The sequence below is a fragment of the Pimephales promelas genome, chromosome 23 (genome assembly GCF_988280905.1).
Source record: "Pimephales promelas chromosome 23, fPimPro1.hap1.1, whole genome shotgun sequence".
In the NCBI taxonomy this organism is placed as follows: Eukaryota; Metazoa; Chordata; class Actinopteri; order Cypriniformes; family Leuciscidae; genus Pimephales; species Pimephales promelas.
Window position 1 is genome coordinate 4,916,664 of NC_142791.1, and position 18,914 is coordinate 4,935,577.

General features: G+C 40.1%; 1 protein-coding gene and 1 pseudogene across 1 annotated transcript; both read right to left on the bottom strand.

Moving 5' to 3' along the window:
- Window positions 1-1,412: 1,412 nt before the first annotated feature.
- Window positions 1,413-18,844, bottom strand: jhy (junctional cadherin complex regulator). Its single transcript, XM_039675385.2, has 8 exons — window positions 18,012-18,844; window positions 15,113-15,623; window positions 9,642-9,746; window positions 7,891-8,438; window positions 6,876-7,158; window positions 4,811-4,897; window positions 4,169-4,303; window positions 1,413-1,825 (listed from the first exon to the last, which is right to left on the bottom strand). Exons 1-8 carry the CDS (start codon window positions 18,338-18,340, stop codon window positions 1,640-1,642), a joined length of 2,184 nt encoding a protein of 727 aa, XP_039531319.2. The 5' UTR covers window positions 18,341-18,844; the 3' UTR covers window positions 1,413-1,639.
- Window positions 10,459-11,510, bottom strand: LOC148969372 (uncharacterized; annotated as a pseudogene).
- Window positions 18,845-18,914: the final 70 nt, after the last annotated feature.

Below are 18,914 nucleotides of genomic sequence, written 5' to 3' on the forward strand. Positions count from 1 at the left end.
GTTTCGCGCGTAGGCCCTAGGCTATTTAAAGAAAAGAAAAAATAGCTTACTTCCGCGTTCCAAAATAAGATGGATAATAACAATACAAAAAATATTCAGTAGGGTACTTTCTGAGGTAGCCTACCGTCCTTTGCAGACAGCGATCGCAATGTTGCTATGGTTACCTACTCACTCAAACCCGATTTCTGTTCGCAAAAAGACTATGTGTAAAAATATAAATATGATCCATATCTTTTTAACCTTTTTGATTTGGGATAGGTCTTGATTAGGGAAGGCCATACCGACACAAACTCCCCATAATTCGCTCTTTAGTTTTGATTGTTTTTATTTTATCTTTATAATCGTCTTAAAGCACACTTTAAGACTCAGTGTCCTTAAATAGCCTAACCAAACATGCATTGCTGATAGAAAATAAATCTAAAGCTAAAAATGTAAATAAAATATCTACAATGTTAACACGTGTGGCAAGGGGTTGCTCGCGTTTATTTGTCGCGTTTACGGCAAAAAAAGAAAAAAGAAACTCTAACAGGGTATGTGGCACACTTCCATCCTTTGAAAAGCAATTCATGTCGTTTTCAAAACGTGATTCTGATTTAGCCGGGGAAAATAAAACATTACAAGAGAATAGGCCCTGCGGAGGGTGATCAATTAAAAGATTAAGCGTTTTGCAACACATGGACGCATCTGCATGTTGCTCTAATAGCAGAGCCATCAGCTCATTTTCAGGGGCCTGCCGCCTCCTTCAGCACTGTCCACAGATCAAAGCCTGCCTCAGTCTCCCAATCCGTAAAAAGGGATGCTAATTCAACCTCCTTCATGTGCGGTTGAGAGAGACCCCATTCAATTAACTGATTTCAATGGCAGGAAACACAGAAAGAGAGCGAAAAAAAAGATGCAAAGAGAGTCGGTCTGGAAAGGCAACATTTCTCATTAATTCAAAAGGTCCAGCATTTATTAGCCTCGCCTCTGAGGCTTAACACTGAAAACGCAGAGTATCAAAGCAGACATGATGGGTTAAATAGAGGCTATAATCTAATTAAAATATTACATAGGAGTAAATAGCTCTTTGATAACGATCTAAAGCTTCCATTAAAGAAATAGGTGCTTGAGCTTGTTTTAGGGGGAAAATTATCACTTTAAAATACAGAAAACAAGTTTGTGGGCTCTAATAAGGGAGGCTTCAAAGTGTCATCCTTATTTGACCTATTTTTTTCTCTCGGTGAAAGAAAAGGGCAGGCGAAAGTGGATATAATCAGACTAATAGCCGGGAACTGACAGAAAACGGCACGTTACACTGGGTTAATGGTGCATCCAGGTGTGCTTGAAGAGATTGGTGCTCTTGTGCGCGGACCTATTGAAACAAGGGGAAAATAGCAGGATAATGCAAAGCCAAGAAACAAAACCCCAAAGCATTTCATTACAGATTTCTTTATATATCGAAAAATTGTTTTGGGAATCAGTAAGCAGTGGATTATGTGCTACACACCTGTTCCACTTTCAGTGCTTTGCAACTGAGCAGGATTACAACAAGTATTAGGTATACAGTATACACACAAATTTAAAGCAAGGAAAAATGAGGGTTCTATAGAAGTGCAGTTAACAGAACTCATGTTGCATCTTAGTGAATAAAGGCTTCGTATTAAATGGCATGAATGGTTCTGAAGCGAGCCACGGCACGTTTCTCATCCTCGTGCCGTCTCAACATCTCCAGAGTGGCCAGATGGATCGGGTCCATTTCCTGTGGATTCTGGGGCTGCTTTCCGTTTCTGTCCTTTGACTTTGGAGGGGGTTTGGGCTTTGCAATAGTTTTGGCATATTCTAAAGCCTGGTCAAAATGAAATTCCAAAACTGAATTTATATATCTAACTATATATATATATATATATATATATATATATATATTATCCACATGAAGATCATAGCCACAATCTATTAATAATAAACAATAAAGAAATAAATTATGACATATACATAATCCTATAAGTTATAGGATTTACGAATTAAAGGGATAGTCATTTCACCCACATGACGTTCCAAACCCGTAAGACTTTCATTCATCTTCGGAACACAATTTAAAGGGGTCATGAACTGGCTTTTTAAATTTGATTATATTTTTGTCTGAGGTCAACTTATGACGTTCGCTTGGTTTTTGCATTCAAAAACATCAAAATGAATAAGTAATAGTTTGTTTTCTACCCTATTTTTGAGCCTAGCTGAAAAACGCTCAGTTTTTATGGGCGTCTCACACTGAAGTAAACTTGGAAGTAAACGCCCACTGCTGCGAGACGATAACAGTTTTGTATATTATAATGAGTTTGACACTTGTCGATGCAATTGTTTTGAAAACGTCCAATGTTGTAAAATGGCAACCAGAAAAATTCGCACATACATGTTCAACCCAGAGTCCGTGTGTTGCACAATTCCTGTCAGATCCAATATAACCGTCTCGTATTCTCAATGTAAAACAAAGTTATAAAACGCAATAACAGGGGATTCTGCTTGTCTAATAGTTGTTCAAGAAGAAAAAATGATTCCCAAATGAATAAACACTATATCTGTTTTTATATTCCCATGAAAAAGAACAATAATTGTCAACACCCAAACAGTAAGTACAAACCAAAAAACAAATCAACTACAATAAACAAAACAAAAAAGTTCCAAGTTTACGTCCAGTCCAAGTCATCAATAAAGAGTCCTTCTAAAATAGCCTACATTGAAATAAACTGTATCAAACTTCATAACAACAAACTCCATCATTGAAGCATACATTTTATAACAGGAAAAGAAACAAATCCTTACTTTAAGTTGAGCTTGAAATGTAACATTTCCCAACCAGGACATAGCACAAATACAGGTAAGCCATGCTTTCTACTGCTGCTGTTCTGCTCACTTCCTCTACAAACCCACCTTTACTTAAGGAGCACATTTAGGAACCATAGCACCCCTAGCGGTTTGGAAGAAGAACTGCAAATTAAAAAAAAAAAAACACTTCGTAACAAGCTTGTCTGTCACACCAATATAGATGGAACAGCACCGTTCTTTACTCTTAATCGGTCTGCAAATCCAGTCTTGTTTACAAAACAATCCTCAGTGAAATGAAGCGAACAGACAGATGGATGTTTTACCTCATCAGCTGGAACGTCATTAAAAATAAAGTTTATTCATGCAGTCCTATTGGAATCCAGAGGAAGCTTACGCAGCCACAACCAGGCACTGCACAATATGTTGTATTGCTCGGTAGCTCGATCCGGTTTGTCATCACGAGGTAGGCATCTATGTTATTTAGCTATGCGTGTAATGCGCGAATCAGTGGGCGGGGCTAAACTGGCCGTTTTGAAGTAGGCGTTGATTGTCTTCTGCGGGGGTGGTGCTTTATCTTCTTTGACGTCATAGTTCCCCACTTTGAAAAATGAGTCGTTTGCTGAGGCTGGTGTCAATAAAAGCTTTTATTGGACTAACAAGGACGTTTTCAGTTCTGAAACTTATAATATGACCTCTTAGATGTCAAAAGCTCAAGAAAAATTTGATTTCTCAGTTCATCACCCCATTAAGACATTTTTGATGAAATATGAGAGCTTTCTATCCCTCCGTTGAAAGCTACGCAACTACCACTTTGACACTTCAAAAAGTTCATACAAACAGCGTAAAAATAATCCATATAAACTGAACGGTTTAGTCCAAAATATTTGAAGAGACTAGATTGCTTTATATGATGAACAGATTGAATTTAGGCTTTTATTCACATATACATCAACTCACATATCAGGTGAGGTAAACGAAAACTCAAGTAGGTTCATCGTGTGTTACGCAGAACCAATTGACCCTTTTCACATTTCCGTGTTTTTCAGAAGCAAGCAGGTTTAAGTTGAGCTTCTGTTTATGTTTATATCGCATAAAGCGATTGTGTCTCTTCACAAAATTTGGACTAAAGAGCTCAATTCATGTGAATTAGTTTTACAGTCTCTTTATAAACTGTTTTTCAAATTGTCAGTTGCGTATCCGCAAACGGACGGACAGAAAGCTCTCAGATTTAATCAAAAACATGTGAACAAACATCTTACGGGTTTGGAACGACGTGAGGGTGAGTAATTAATGAGAGAATTATCATTTTTGGGTGAACCATCTCTTTAAGTAAAGCTCATGTTTTCATAATGAGATTCTCCTATACCTTCATCCTGGGAACGGTGTCCTTGGTGTCACTGCCCACTGAGTCCTTGGCCGACAGAGATGGAATCCTACTTATCTTCTTGTTCTGTTCGCGGATCACATTTGAATACAGCTTCTGTCGTCTAATTTTCTCTGCCTGACAGCAGTGAAAGAAAGAGCAACAGAAAAGATTACAAAAGGGAGCTTTAATTACCTAAGCCATTTCTCCCCTAAGGCCCCTCTGTTTCTTTGTACATCCATCCATGAAGCTACTCAACAGCTGAAAATAAAACTCATCATCCCAACAGAATCAGCGTTAACACCTCTCCCAGGCTGTGAGCGGTAAAAAAATAAACATTTTACATCAGCCAAGCTCTTCTTGCTTTTTGAGGGCTGTGCTCATTAGATTAGTTGGTCCATTTCCATTGTGTTCAGAAACACAAGTCTTTTAAATTCATGAGGAAATTAAAAGAGGCACGGCCATACTTGACGATTGGACGTAGCAATTAGGGATTAGCTAAATCAATATTCAACAAAGAGAGCACCAATTATCCATTGAGTCTCTCTCATATAACTCCACACACAAATGATTCAGGTTTAACGACATTATTTATGTATATCGTCAGATGCTTAAGTCTTTATACAATCTGAAGTGAGTATTTACCACAGCTTCTGGTATTGTGTTTGTTGGTCCAAGACCTCCAAGCTTCACCTCCTGTTTCATGTCTTTGTAGTCCTTCAGCGTATAAGCCTGAGAAGACATTTTGCAATACGTAAATATTTTTTACGTTATCCGCATATAACTGTTCTAAACAGAAAAGATATTGTGAGAAAATGATGTCTTGATCTTAAGGTGCACACATGCTACAATCCACAAACAAAAGCGCTAATCAGGTCAGGCTCCTTGAAGTTCTCAAGGCTCAGCCATTGGTCATGGACACTGCAGGATGGCTGTTTTCCACTCTGATCTGCTTCCCCTTGGGCTGCCACACTAGCTGTTTTACAAATTTATCCCATATAATCCTATGAGACATGATGGCGGGCACATCAAGGTGATGAGATCAAGCTTCTCCCAGGAAAGCAATCTGTTTTATGGTGTAAGAACCGTATAATCCGGACACAGCATCAAGTGGATGTGTTCCATGACATAATGACCCTTAAATTGTGACGTCTTCACGCAGCACTGAACACTTTACTGATCTATGTTAGAAAATGATGTGTTATTTACTTCAAACCTGTATAACTATCTTTTTACAGTAAAACTAATATATTTTGAATGTTTTTTAATCCTTTAAAGGAGTAGTTCACTTTTCAAAAAACATTTGCTGATAATTTACTCCCTCCCATGTCATCCAAGATGTCCATGTCATTCTTTCTTCAGTCGAAAATAAAGGTTTTTGATGAAAGCATTCCAGGGAAACTTCAGCGGGAAACAAACAGTTGAAGGTCCAAAAGACACTTTCAGTGCAAACTGCAAACTGTTCAAAGGGCTTTAAACGAATAAGGGTCTTATCAAGCGAAATGATCACTCATTTAAAAAATAAATAAAGTTTTATAAGCTCAAATGCTCGCCTTGCTCTGTACTGCGATGCACGTTCGTGACTCTCCTGTTCGAACTCAAAATGAACGAATCTTTTTCCGAGTCAATTCATTCGTTTCGTTCGTTGAATGAACCAAATGACTCGGAAAAAGATTTGTTCATCTTTTAAGGCCCTGTTTTAAGATCGTTTCTGATGAATTAGAATGGTTAAGATTGTTTGTTGGACAAATGCTGCTGTCCCGAGAATTTTTTTGTGCAACTACAAAAACTGAACATTCTCGGGACAGCAGCATCTGTCTAAAAAACAATCTTAACCATTCTATTTAATCAGAAACGATCTTAAAACAGGGCTTTAATTGTAAAATACCGAACTTTTCCTTTAAGTAAAAGTTTTTTTTGTCCATTCAATGAAAGTCAATGGGGTCCAAAACAATATTGGACCCCATTGACTTTCATAGTATGGACAAATAAATGATGATGGGATTTGTATTTTTATGCGAACTATCCCTTAACACTCCTTCAAGTGAATGGACACAACTGTTGAGTAAACTTAAATATTCTGTGTAAATGGTGGCCGTCGCACGTTGCTGTTGAGTACGTCTGCTCCTAAGAGAGACTTTCCTGCAGAGCTCGAGGTGCTAGAGGACAAAGAGGCTATCATTAAATGCAAATCACCATCTTACCAGCTCTGGTCCGCGCAGACGGGGGTGCTGCTTAATCACCTTATCCTCTAACGCTTTTCAATGTCGTCTTTGTGACCGTGCCTTATATCATCATCTCATTGCAATTAAGAGTGTCTTCAATTACTTATACAATTAACCTGCTGTCTGAATCGGCCCACACAATAATCGTTACATCTGCACCAGGCCCCATTGAGATACTGTCATGGCAACTTAAAGATGGTTACTAAGTATAGACAGGGCGTTGTAGTCATTGAGTTATTTGTTTAGCTATAATGCTAATTATTACAAAAATTTTGCCATTTTTTAAACTATTCCTTTGCTGTGCATATTATAAATGGAATTTTTAAATATTTCAAATGTATTTGAAACCCTGTTTTTAGCTAAGTAGTGTCAGGCTGCAAGATGCTAAAAGTGTGTCCAAACTCAGTCCTGGAGCAGAATTGGACTAGATACATGATGCATGAACGCAAAGCATACTGATTCTTAAACTAAACACATATACACACCTTATAATTTGTTTTAGCCTTCAGCTGTCTAAGTTTTTCCATTTGTGAAAGGTAACCTTCTGAGCTGCTTCTGTGGATTGGATTCAGCTGCTCTGATCTCTCCGAGCCGAGTTCTGTGTCACTGCCGTCAGCTCGTCCTATAGGGGGCAGCACCGTGTAAGGAGCAGATGTCTGCATTGGGGGCACAAAGGGTCCCACGCTCTCCTCATCATTAGGCAAAAGCTCAGGTGGATAGTGGCTGGCCTCCACTTGAGGAGATGTGGGCAATTTTAGTATTGGTATCCTACAGAAACATGGAGCACATCATGAATGCCAAGGCTTTTCATTATTAAAAGTTAACACCATTAAAATCACCAAATGGTATTAATACATTTCAAATGATAAATAAAATAACAAAAAATATATATATTGTTCAAGGTAAAAGTCCTTTTTTAAAAATAAATAAATAAATAAATACATACATGCATTTCATTAAGTATTTTAGATATTTATTACAATCTGAACAAACCTTGCCTTGTCATAAAAAGTGTTTAAGAGACCACACTCATGAGTGTCTGCAGGGGTCCTCTCAATTATATCATTTCCTGTTTTATGTATTTTTTTCTGCATGTTGTTTGCATAACAAGGCTTTGTTGGTGAAAAAATAAAAATAATTCTAAGAAATTATAATAAAAGATCATGCCACACTACTTTCTTTGTAATAATTTATGATCAATCTTTTTTTTTTCCATTGTGACCCCACAACAGTTGTATCACCCTGGCATTTATTAAAAGAAAACACATTATTTTTAAAATCATTCTTATTAAAGAATAAGTGTACTGAAGCCATTATAAGTATAAATTGTATGTGCAATCCATTTTTTAATAAATTAACAGGTAGGACAAAATATGACCATCAAACATCCACATTAAGCTGGACTAAAAACTACACCTTAGCCTTAACAACAATAAATATGCATGCTTATACTGTGGGTTCATGTTGGGATACTTGCATAAAGTATGTTTGTGGACTTGCCTGAGTCTGTTGTGATTCTTGAATGATGAATTTTCAAACGCATTGGTAAGAGGTTTCCCAGCATGCCTCTGGGGAACACTTCTGTCCACAGCATATACCACTCCAGAGAGGGGGGCTGGAGAAGATACAACAGCGTTTGGAGCTAATCCCATCTGCCCTGCTGAATTGGGAAGCACAGAGTGATAACCTTGTTGTAAAAAGGGTGGATTAAACAGACCAGGCCTGTCCCATTGCAGTGCTCGAGAAACAAACGTTAAAATGGTCTCTTTCTGGGAAAGATTCAGTGGCTGCGCTGGATTGGCGTGTGTGTGGAGGTTTATGTTAAGGTTGACGGTTGGTGGAGCATGACGATGAGATGGAAGTTCAGACTGGTGTTGTGGTGAATCATGGGTGTAGACCATTGGAGGTTCCTCTGACGGGTGATCAACGCTGATGACGTGTCTCTCTGTAAGGGGTTTAAGGTGTGCTTTGTGTTTGGATTCAAGCTGATCTTGGTGGTTGCTGGTTCGCTCCCTCCTCTTCGGTTCCTTCCTCTCTTTATGACTCTGCTATAGTTAGGGGAAAAAAGATTGATTTAAAATCTCAAGTCAAGTAACCTTTACTTAAAATACAGATTGTTTCAGAGCACCTTCACAGTCATAAACCGGAAAATGACAGAATCGCGGATGCAACCTTTGTCAAATATGAGGCGAATTCAAATTCTGCAGTAAATCAGCTCTAAAAGGACAATAGAGTCATTATTCAGCTCGAGTCAACTCATTTACTGTGAAAAGTGAATCAATTATGAAGTTCAAGTTCAATTCAGCTATAAGCAGCTTTACAGAGGACAATAGTGTCGTTATTCATCCCAAGTGATTCAGTTCATTTCAATAACAGTATTTGATTCAGCTATAAAACAGCTCTACAGAAGACAATAGCTCAATCAATGTATTTTAAACCCGAACTAATCAAAGCACTGCAAATGGATTGTGCATTACAATGACATGAAGCTAAATTCTGGATGTTGTTTTTCAAAGTCTGAAGGCACAAAAAGAATGAAATTAGCATCAATTAAATACTTTAAATGAAAGCTCTTTAGGTTAAACCATTTGCCCAAAATAATGCCCCTTAAAAATGTAATTCCGAATGAAAACATGACTAATTGTTTGTTTCCCACGCACTTTAATTTAATTCCAGCTATTTTAGTCCAGGGGCTAAAAGAATCATATCGAGCAGAGATACGTCCTTATATAACCGTGGCTTCACAGCTATCGTCATGAAGGAGAGGAAAGATAGACAGGAGCATTTATATATAGTTTCTTTGTGGCGAGCCTGGCATGCATGGGGGACCGACGGACATTATTCTTGTGAGGTCTGGAGCTGTGCCTCAGCATACAATGCCTCTGATTTAGCCAACACCAGCTTGCACCATTCTTAATGGGAAAATATTTACACTCCTCTGCTTGGCGGCATTAAGGTGGCCGTTCAAGTGCTCAAAATAATGATGCTTCTCCATTCCCCCTCTTTCCTCGGCATAGGCTCCTTTTCAAGACATTTCAGAGGCTCCATTGTGCCTGAACAACTCTATCAGAAATTGCGTCCATCACAGCAGAAATGAAATCCCGGGTGACAGTGTGCCCACTGTGCAGACATTTTCATCTTGAGAGGAAGCCCTCGCAGACTGTTATGCATTAGGCCAATGGGTTGTGCCAAGCAGCCCCATCTACGTCTGCACAGATAGAGATGGATGGAATCAATAAAGTGAGCTCTACCTTCAGTTTTTGTGTTTTTTGGAGCCACATCAGCTCGGGATCCCGGACATTGTCTTGACTCTCCGGGCTACGAGTGCTGATAGTCTCGTAAGAGGTTTTCCTGGGCTGTGGGAAGAAAAGAAAGAAGGGTCAGGGGAGTGACTGCTTGATAAGCCTCCTTTTAACAATTCACCTGTCGCAATGTAGATGAAATGGTATTATTCCGCCGCACATTTTTATTCAAGTATTGACTGCAAACAACAGGGGTGAGCTGTGCACCGTGAGAGCGAAACAAAGACATCCGCGAGAGCGAGAAGAAACGGCTGGGCGATAAATTACATGCCGCTTTCGGCGACGTGCTGCTGACAGCCAGTCAGGTTTGTCTATAAAATGATTCGACCCTAAGGGTCTGGCAAACTTAACAATTCAATTGGCTTTTTACGATCAACTTTTTATTCCTAATTACCATCCACAGCTCCTCTGAGCCCACCAGTATGTGTCGAGAAGAGTGTTCTATTGATTCTCTGTAAAATGATGAAGTGTCTAGATGCATCCACGTTACATCAGTGCACTCTCTCAATTTTTCTTAATGTACCCGTTCAGAGGCGGAATATCTGCAGCTAATGCTGTAATGAAAATCATTTAGTCAACTTCCAGTCACTTTGGCTGCTGAGGACAATTCTCACCGATCAATGGTATTGACAGCTTGCGTCCCTGAATGCATGCGGCTAATTCTGAAAGCGTGAATAGAGGAAGGTCAAAGAGACACATGCAGCAGTGAGTGGATTGAGTTGTAACATATCCATCAATAAACAGGCCGCCATGCTGCTCTATGTATTTAACGAAAGGCCATGTGCGCAAGGAACTGATTTGTGAACCACCAGCACCAGTGGTCTTCAATTAGTGGTTCCAAAAAGATGAATGGATGGATGGGTGGGTGGGTGGATGGATGGATGGATGGGTGAATAGGTGAATGGCTGGGTGGAGGGGTGAGTGGGTGTTTGGATGGGTGGGTTGGTGGATGGATGGATGGATGAGTAGGCGGATGGATGGATGGATGCATGAATAGGTGGATGGCTGGGTGGAGGGATGAGTGGGTGGGTGGGTGGGTGGATGGATGGGTGGGTGGGTGGATGAATGGATGGGTGGATGGATGGATGGGTGAATAGGTGAATGGCTGGGTGGAGGGCGGGGTGAGTGGGTGGGTGGGTGTTTGGATGGGTGGGTTGGTGGATGGATGGATGGATGGATGAGAGGGCGGATGGATGGATGGATGGATGGATGAGTGGGCGGATGGATGGATGGATGAGTGGGCGGATGGATGGATGGATGGATGGATGGATGAGTAGGCGGATGGATGGATGGATGGATGCATGAATAGGTGGATGGCTGGGTGGATGAATGGATGGGTGGATGGATGGGTGGATGGATGGGTGAATAGGTGAATGGCTGGGTGGAGGGCGGGGTGAGTGGGTGGGTGGGTGTTTGGATGGGTGGGTTGGTGGATGGATGGATGGATGAGTAGGCGGATGGATGGATGGATGCATGAATAGGTGGATGGCTGGGTGGAGGGATGAGTGGGTGGGTGGGTGGGTGGATGGATGGGTGGGTGGGTGGATGAATGGATGGGTGGATGGATGGGTGGATGGGTGGATGGATGGATGGATGGGTGAATAGGTGAATGGCTGGGTGGAGGGCGGGGTGAGTGGGTGGGTGGGTGTTTGGATGGGTGGGTTGGTGGATGGATGGATGGATGGATGAGTGGGCGGATGGATGGATGGATGGATGGATGAGTGGGCGGATGGATGGATGGATGGATGGATGAGTGGGCGGATGGATGGATGGATGGATGGATGGATAAGTGGGCGGATAGATGGATAGCCCACTCATGGATGGGTGGATGGGTGGGTGGATGAATGAATGAATGGATGGATGGTCATATTTTTATAAAGCAATTGAACTGTATAAAATAAAGAATCAGAGTTGAAAATTCCAAAGTTTAGAAATCGCACGAAAAAACAGCATTGCAAAACAACGAGCAGGCAATGCGCAAATGTTCATGGCAGCGATCCTCATTATAAATGAAAATATCTATTGGGGCAAAAATGTATTGCAATATCCGTTGTTTGCCATGCTGCACGGTTAATAGGAGGCTGCGCATCCAGCTCATTTTCCTGTATCAGGCAAGTATCATTTCGAGTAGAGAGATTGAGCTGTGCTGTAACAGGTGTGTGAGTAGCAGACATCACAGACCTGCCCTTCATGTCCTCTTAGCCGCAGCAGGCCACAACCTCTGCCCCATCCACGACCACTGCCTTTTGTCTGCCATTTTAATAATCTCAATCAAATTGAGGAAATGATCAAACAAAATTGCATTTTGAGCTTCATAAGCTGTGTAATATCTATTCTGTTAAATTGGGGCCCGTAATTGCCTCTTGGGGCGAGACGTGGCACAACAAAGTCAGGCGATTGGAGCTTGCCATTTTCCTCAAGACTGGGAAACACAGCTTTTGCGATGAAGACTTCAAAGGGCCGCAATTCTTGAATTGCATTTGGTTGCTATTGTGACCGCCCAGGCAATCTTGATTAGGTGTTTACACTGAGGTAGGGTATACAGTGGCAGAGAGCCGCGGAGCCTTGGTCTAGAGCTATTAAGAGATTGTACATTATGTTTCTGGCTTTGAAGTGAGGGTCTGGGGGATGACGAGGGATTGGGGCTGAGTGCAATGGCAGAAGATTGCACTGCTACTTCTGTCTTTATCAAAGGGGTCTCTGCTGGAGCTCATCATCACTCCCACACATGGCGGTAGGAAGTTGGTGCATTATGAGATTGTGTACATTTAATAACACGGCTAATTATCGGGAGTTAGGGGTTCGTGAAAGAGTAAATAGTGGCTTTTTAAAAGCCCAACAGACGCTCCCTGATAATGATGTCGAAAACTGATGGGAGCTGAGGGGCTTTTTATTCCCTTTGAAGGAAACGGGGCCAGAAAAAAGGGCAAAAGTAAAGGCTGTGTATCAAATTTACGAGCAGGCGCTTAGCAACATAACGAACGGAAGGCATGAGGTTTTGTGCTCTCTCTCATTGTAGGCAAATGACAAAAAAAGCAAACCTTTAACCAAGTGGCCAAAGTATATGATTGCCCTTCATGCGTTGCGTTGTACTGCAAAAGCCTTGTTGTATGATAATCTGCCACGAAGAACTGATTTTAGGATTTAGACCTTCGCATGTCAAAGAATTTCCAAGTCTATCATTCTAACGTAATTTTAAATCGAGATCAATGCAACAACAAGAAGAATACTAATATATTTCACATCATTATTTGTGCCCAGGATGGTTTAATAATCATATTTAAAAATACATTCCATTAATCCTTACCTGGGGTAAAAAAAATATATCTGACTGATATTTTTCATGAACAAACAAGGAAATAATACAAGGAATTTCAAGTATTACAACCTGTTCACATTGAGTTATCAAATCTAAGAGCATCTCTTAACCTTTTAAAATGATCTTGACTGATATTTACTCTCTTACAGAATAAAATAAACAATGCTTTATGGAAAATGTCCTTTTCTTCTTGGGGAAGTTGATGTGAAATATAAATAAACTCAAAATTTTTCAATGAGCCGCCTCTTTAAGACTTACAATGCCGCCTTGTAAATGGAACTTGACAGTGCACCATATTTCTTGGAAAGACAATGCGCTGAATTCATACCAGGGCACCGCTGGTGCATTCAGGGCACCGTCTAAAGCGGGGAGAGCTTTGCTCTGTTTACCATGTCACAATGCTAACGGCTCTTCACTATGCTAATGCAGCTGATGTGAGACATTAAGGTGGGACTGGGCTCAGATGGGCTGGGTAAGGTCTTAAATGTAGCAAATACACATGAGCCACAGTGTGCAGACAAGCCAATCCTGCCAATTATACCCTGGGCCAGGTGCACCAATAACTAAGAGCCTATTGGTAACCATGCCCCTCTGATGTTCTTAACAGCCACTGTTGTGCAGATCAACTCATAATAGGCACTACATAGACAGACATGATTCATTCTCTTCTCTCTGCTCCATCTGAACACTCCGTGTCTGCCAAATTAATTTCCGTGACACAGGCAGCAATGAAAACACCAAGGTCACTTATTCAGATTAAAAGATAAAGGTCAGATCATGATATGATCCTGTTTGCCTTTTAAAAATGTTGAATATGTACTGTATATACAATCAAACACATAAGGAATGTCTCTAGATACGCAGATTACATAGAGAGAAAAAAAATGTTGTTAGTTTAACTTAAAAAAGTAAGTAACCTGGTTGCCTCAAAGTTGATTGAACAGGAAAAGGTGAGTTAATACTATGAAGGAGAATAATTTAATCATCAGACACTCAAAATAATAAGTTATCTCAACTAAATAAATGATTTCAGTTGATTTGACAATAGAAAAAAAGATGTGATAACAAATCTTGAAAATATTTTTTTACAGTGTACTAACTCACAACTTGTGATATGCAGTTAACTTAAATACTTGATGGCTTCTAAAAATTTAAAAAATATGAATACGAAAATTAACAAAAAGAGAATAATAATACAGACCTACTACACAGTCATTATGTGGTTATTAAAATGAATCGTGAATTACATCAAAAAAACGATAGCGATAATTAATTCAGGAAATTGGATAATTAAAATGATATAATGGAAATATCTATGGAATAACACTAGCCTTGGGCCTAAACTACCCCAAATCTAACATTGAGGAAGCTGGGACAGTATCCTGTGTTAGTCCTCCCTCTAGTGGATAGCCATGAGACTTCAATTTGGTCACCAATGCTTCCAGTCAAATACAGTAGTGGATCAAAATCTTTCATCAAAGTTATACATGAATTTTGAACAATACCCGTTCTTGTCTTAGGACAACTTTGATTTACTTTTTTGATATTGACACTTCAAATGTTGACTATATATGGTATAATGCTAAATTTAATCATGCAGTTCCTATTGAAGAGACTGAGTAAAGAATGTGTCAGAGAGAGAAAAAATAAACCAATTATTTTCTTTAAAGGAGAACTCCAGCACAAAATGAACCTTTGGTCTACTTACACATTGGTACCTAGTCGACCGTTCTCTGAGATTTGTTTTCATGATAATCGAATGTAAAGAGCTTTATCTCTAAAAACTGTTTAGCGTATACGCTAGTATATGGGGGCATATAATAAGTAAAGAGATAGCCCCACACTAAACGGTCTGTACACTTACAAAGTTCTCAATGCTTCATTTTGCATGTAGGGACCCTCATTTCTGTGTTAGTGTGGGGCTATTTTGAGCCCTCTTCTCTAGTGTGGGGCTATTTTGAGATGTAAACTCTTTACATTCGATTATCATGAAAACAAATCTCAGAGAACGGTCGACTAGGTACCAATGTGTAATTAGACCAAAGGTTCATTTTGCACTGGAGTTCTCCTTTAAATGGGGGAATGTTCCAAAAATACTCACTTGCTTTGTCTCATCTGGTTTATCCTTATGCTGATGAACTTTCAGGTAAGACCCCTGCTTATGTGTGATACCAAGAGTTGCTTTGTTACGCTCCACAATGTCTTTCTTTTCTCTGACTGGCCTCAGATCAGAAAGATATTGTGATCTTGTCTTCTGGGGAGAAACTGATTTGACATTCAGATGCTTTCCATGATCCCGTGGCGTGCCTCCAGAACTTTTTGATTCGGGCGTATCGAGAATGTCTTCCTGTTGTGGGTGCAGGTGGAAAGGTGGCTGGGATAAAGCATTTTCCATCTGATTCTGAGCTGTGGGTGGATTACTGACAACGACATAATCTTGCCTGCCACCTAGAGCAAAGTTCTCCAAAGGTCCGATACTATCTTCAGACCCCTCAAACGAGTCGACAGAGAGTCTCTCATTTAGCTGGTTGAAAACCAGAGCCCCTTCCTGATTCTTCCTCCAGTTTGGGTTGTAGCGCAAGTCTGCGTATTCATCTTCAGGAGGAGTTTGTCTGAAATAGTTCAAAAAGAGTTCAGAAGAAACAAGTCAAACACGGCTTTAAATTGAAGAGCGGGCTGGGTACGCCTCATTTAGTGCTTTCGGCATTGTCAGTAAGACAGTCAGAATGCCTCAAACAGCCATCAAAAGACAAGGAAAAAAATCAGCTACACTTCTCAGGCGAAGCGAAATGGTAATAGCATGTTCTATTCTCTCGCCCCACCGTCTTCTCTTACCTCTAATGACTATGGGTCTGAAGACCACAATTTGGGGATAGTTTTGCAAATGGCTAATTCAAACATATGAAATAGGTTCAAACTACAACCTAATGTGCTCCTAGCATCATTGGATGAAAAGATATCATTAAAATAATTAGAAGAGTGCCTCTTTGTTGTGTGCCTCTGAATAGTACAAGATGCTCTTCACATCCCATGATGCCAAATACGAGGCTGCCTGGATGCATGGCACTTCAGCCAATGAGGGCAAAGGGCAAGGAATGGCTCTGTAATGATTCCACCGACGTGGTCTTGAGAATGCGCCGTGGGCTCGCAGCTGTGACGGGGTCTTTAACATGCAAAGCCTCTCTTGTGTTAATGTAAACGTGTCAGAATTAAATCCAATAGGAAACTCGGACTCGTTTCACTCTGAATGCGACACTCGAGTCTCTTTAAAGACAATGTGTGCACGTAATACTAAATGGGTAGTTATTAGCTCCAATGATGTTATGTTAAATATTGCTGCACGCCATTCATTCGCAGGATTTCATTCTTGAGCATGAAAATATTATGAGGGAGCTGCTTCGCTTCGACAATAAAGTCTTTGTCAAGGTTCGCCATAACCATTATGAAAAAAACTGTGCATGCGGTTAAGTACCTCTTCAGCGCATCGGCTATCAGTCTGCAAAAAAAAAAAAAAAAAAAAAAAAAAACGCCTCCCATTTTTTTTTTTTTTTTTTTATCACAGGGCAGATTTTGAGTGGCGGACACAACAGTCGGCCTGGAGATGAAGGAGTGGAGACAGATGCGGTGATCCACACTTCAGATTCCAGCAATCTGTGTTCCGGCAGCGCAGAGAGCTCGTTCATTCATTGGCAACAAAGCAACTGCTTTTTAACAGACTGCTGAATGAGACCATATTGTGGTAACGTCCTGCAAACTAAAAATCTAATTTTCCCTAAATGAGGGTACTTGTTTGGAAAGTACAAACATTAGTGGGGTTTTCAGCTCAATTAAAATGCAAGCGCAAACATCATTTTCAAAGACTGTCATTATCTATTAGACGTGAATAAAAGCTGTCAGTCATCTCGTGTTTGCAGAGCAGCTAAACACAAAAAACTCATTTAGTTTTTTTTTTTTCAGGTGTAGACCTTATTAGAGCAGAGCCATGATAGGTAAAAGCGAGGCTGTTAGGGATACACTTGTTTTCAGTGGCATCTGCTGTAAAAAGCTGTATAAAGCTCCTAAATCACTTACAGCTTACATTGTTTGGAGTTTTTTGTCTATTTACATTTCTTGGAAATATATTTTTGCAGTGTTTTCGTCTTCAGAACAATCCAAAAACAATAACAGTACACTCACTGAAGAGATGTACGTCTATCCCTCACAGCCTGGCTTTCATTCCCATTTAAAATTAAAGATAGTGCTGCTGTGAATAAGGTCCATTGTCATTGTTTACTTTGTTTACATTGTTGACGTTCAATAGTCAATTCATTTTCACTGATTCATGGTTCTACCCTACAACCTAATACATGAATGCTTGCTTGTATTGCCTTTTATAGTACATTTAAAACATTTTACCTGCATTTTACATGTGATGGAAGACACCTTAAATTATCCTGGATAGGAAAGAAATCCTAGACTTTTCAGGATGATTTAAGGTGTCTTCCATCTGCTAATGATCTATTTTTTCCACATAAAATGTTTTAAATGTACTAAAAAAGGCAATACAGGCAAGCATTCATGTGCTTGGCTCATTGTTCTGTACTTTTGACCTCTGAATCACACCTAGTTACGGGTAACTTTAAAGCAGCTGTCAGTAAATATTAGATGTGCAACTAAAGCAAAAGGTAACTTTATTATGATCATAGACTGAATCCAACCATACAGAGGTTATCAGGTTGCGATCAGGACGGTTTCTGCTCAAGAACTGATAGAAATTAAAGATTAAAAATTGTGCAATTGTCACCCAAAACAAAACAAAACAATTGTAATGTTTTGGGTGGGCTATTCCTTTAAAAATATCCTATGACAAATATCCAATCTAGCCTAGTCCCTCAATTAAAATGAGGTCATAAAACCCTCATGTATAACAATTATACAAGATAATAGCATTTTTCATCACAAGAGACTGCTTGAAATGCCAGGTCAACTATAATTGGAGGTGGCGATAACACTTGTTTTACCTCAGTAGCGCATGTGGTCCCTTCACACGTCTTGGTTTCAGATCCAGACTATCATAAACGTCCAGATGCTCTTCCTTGCTGTCAGTCTTATCACAATGTTGTTTGAAGTTCTCAGCAGAGAGGAGGTCACTGCACACCTGAAGCTCTCGCTGGTACTCCTTCTCCTGCACCAAACTCTCTGTGTCTGACTCCAGGGAATCCCACATCAGCTGCACATTATCCCTTGGACTAGAGTGTTTGGTCATATTAAATTTTACTTTTGACTGTTTCAGCGCCTCAGGCCCGTTGAGCTCATGATAGCGTTGTTGCTCAAAGACGATCGTCTTCATGCCGCAAAATCAACATTATCAACATTAGGAGTGATAAAAAGTATTTATTTTTAGTTTAATTCAGCTAGCTACGTTATAAAGCGTTATTTTCGTTAAATGTTGAAAGTTCATCCGGTCGTTGACTGGCTGACGTTTCAATTCAGCTGCGTGTTTCTATTGCCCATGTTGTTGTTTTGGGCAAATGATTCTTAAACTCTGACAATGCAAATCAGTTCTGCAGCATCAAAACATTACCTCATACACAAATCCATAGATCTGCTCCAGATTAGATCTTTTTTTTTTTTTTACCTGCGATCTATCTCAAAAGATGAGTCGTTCGTGTCAGGAAACGTTTCGTTTGCTGAACTGTTGGCGTGGAAACCCGGACGCTACGGCTGTCCACGCATGCGCAGAACTATTTAAGCGGCACCCCTGGCCCTGACGGACAAACACATCTTTGAACCGTTACGAAAGACTTCAAGGTTTCTCAATGTAAACGAAAATAATATACTTGATTTAACACGTACATACGTTAACTCAAAACTCGGTCCTGGAGGGCCGCTGTCCTGCAGAGTTTAACTCCATCAACCCAGAT

What these genes read in the sequence shown, in the direction of transcription:
- jhy (XM_039675385.2), bottom strand. Translation starts at nt 18,340, where the DNA reads ATGAAGACGATCGTCTTTGAGCAACAACGCTATCATGAGCTCAACGGG. An exon ending in GGACCACATGCGCTACTGAG is followed by an intron (nt 15,624 to 18,011) that starts GTAAAACAAGTG and finishes GAACTATTTCAG; the next exon opens with ACAAACTCCTCCTGAAGATG. An exon ending in AAAAAACACAAAAACTGAAG is followed by an intron (nt 8,439 to 9,641) that starts GTAGAGCTCACT and finishes CCCTAACTATAG; the next exon opens with CAGAGTCATAAAGAGAGGAA.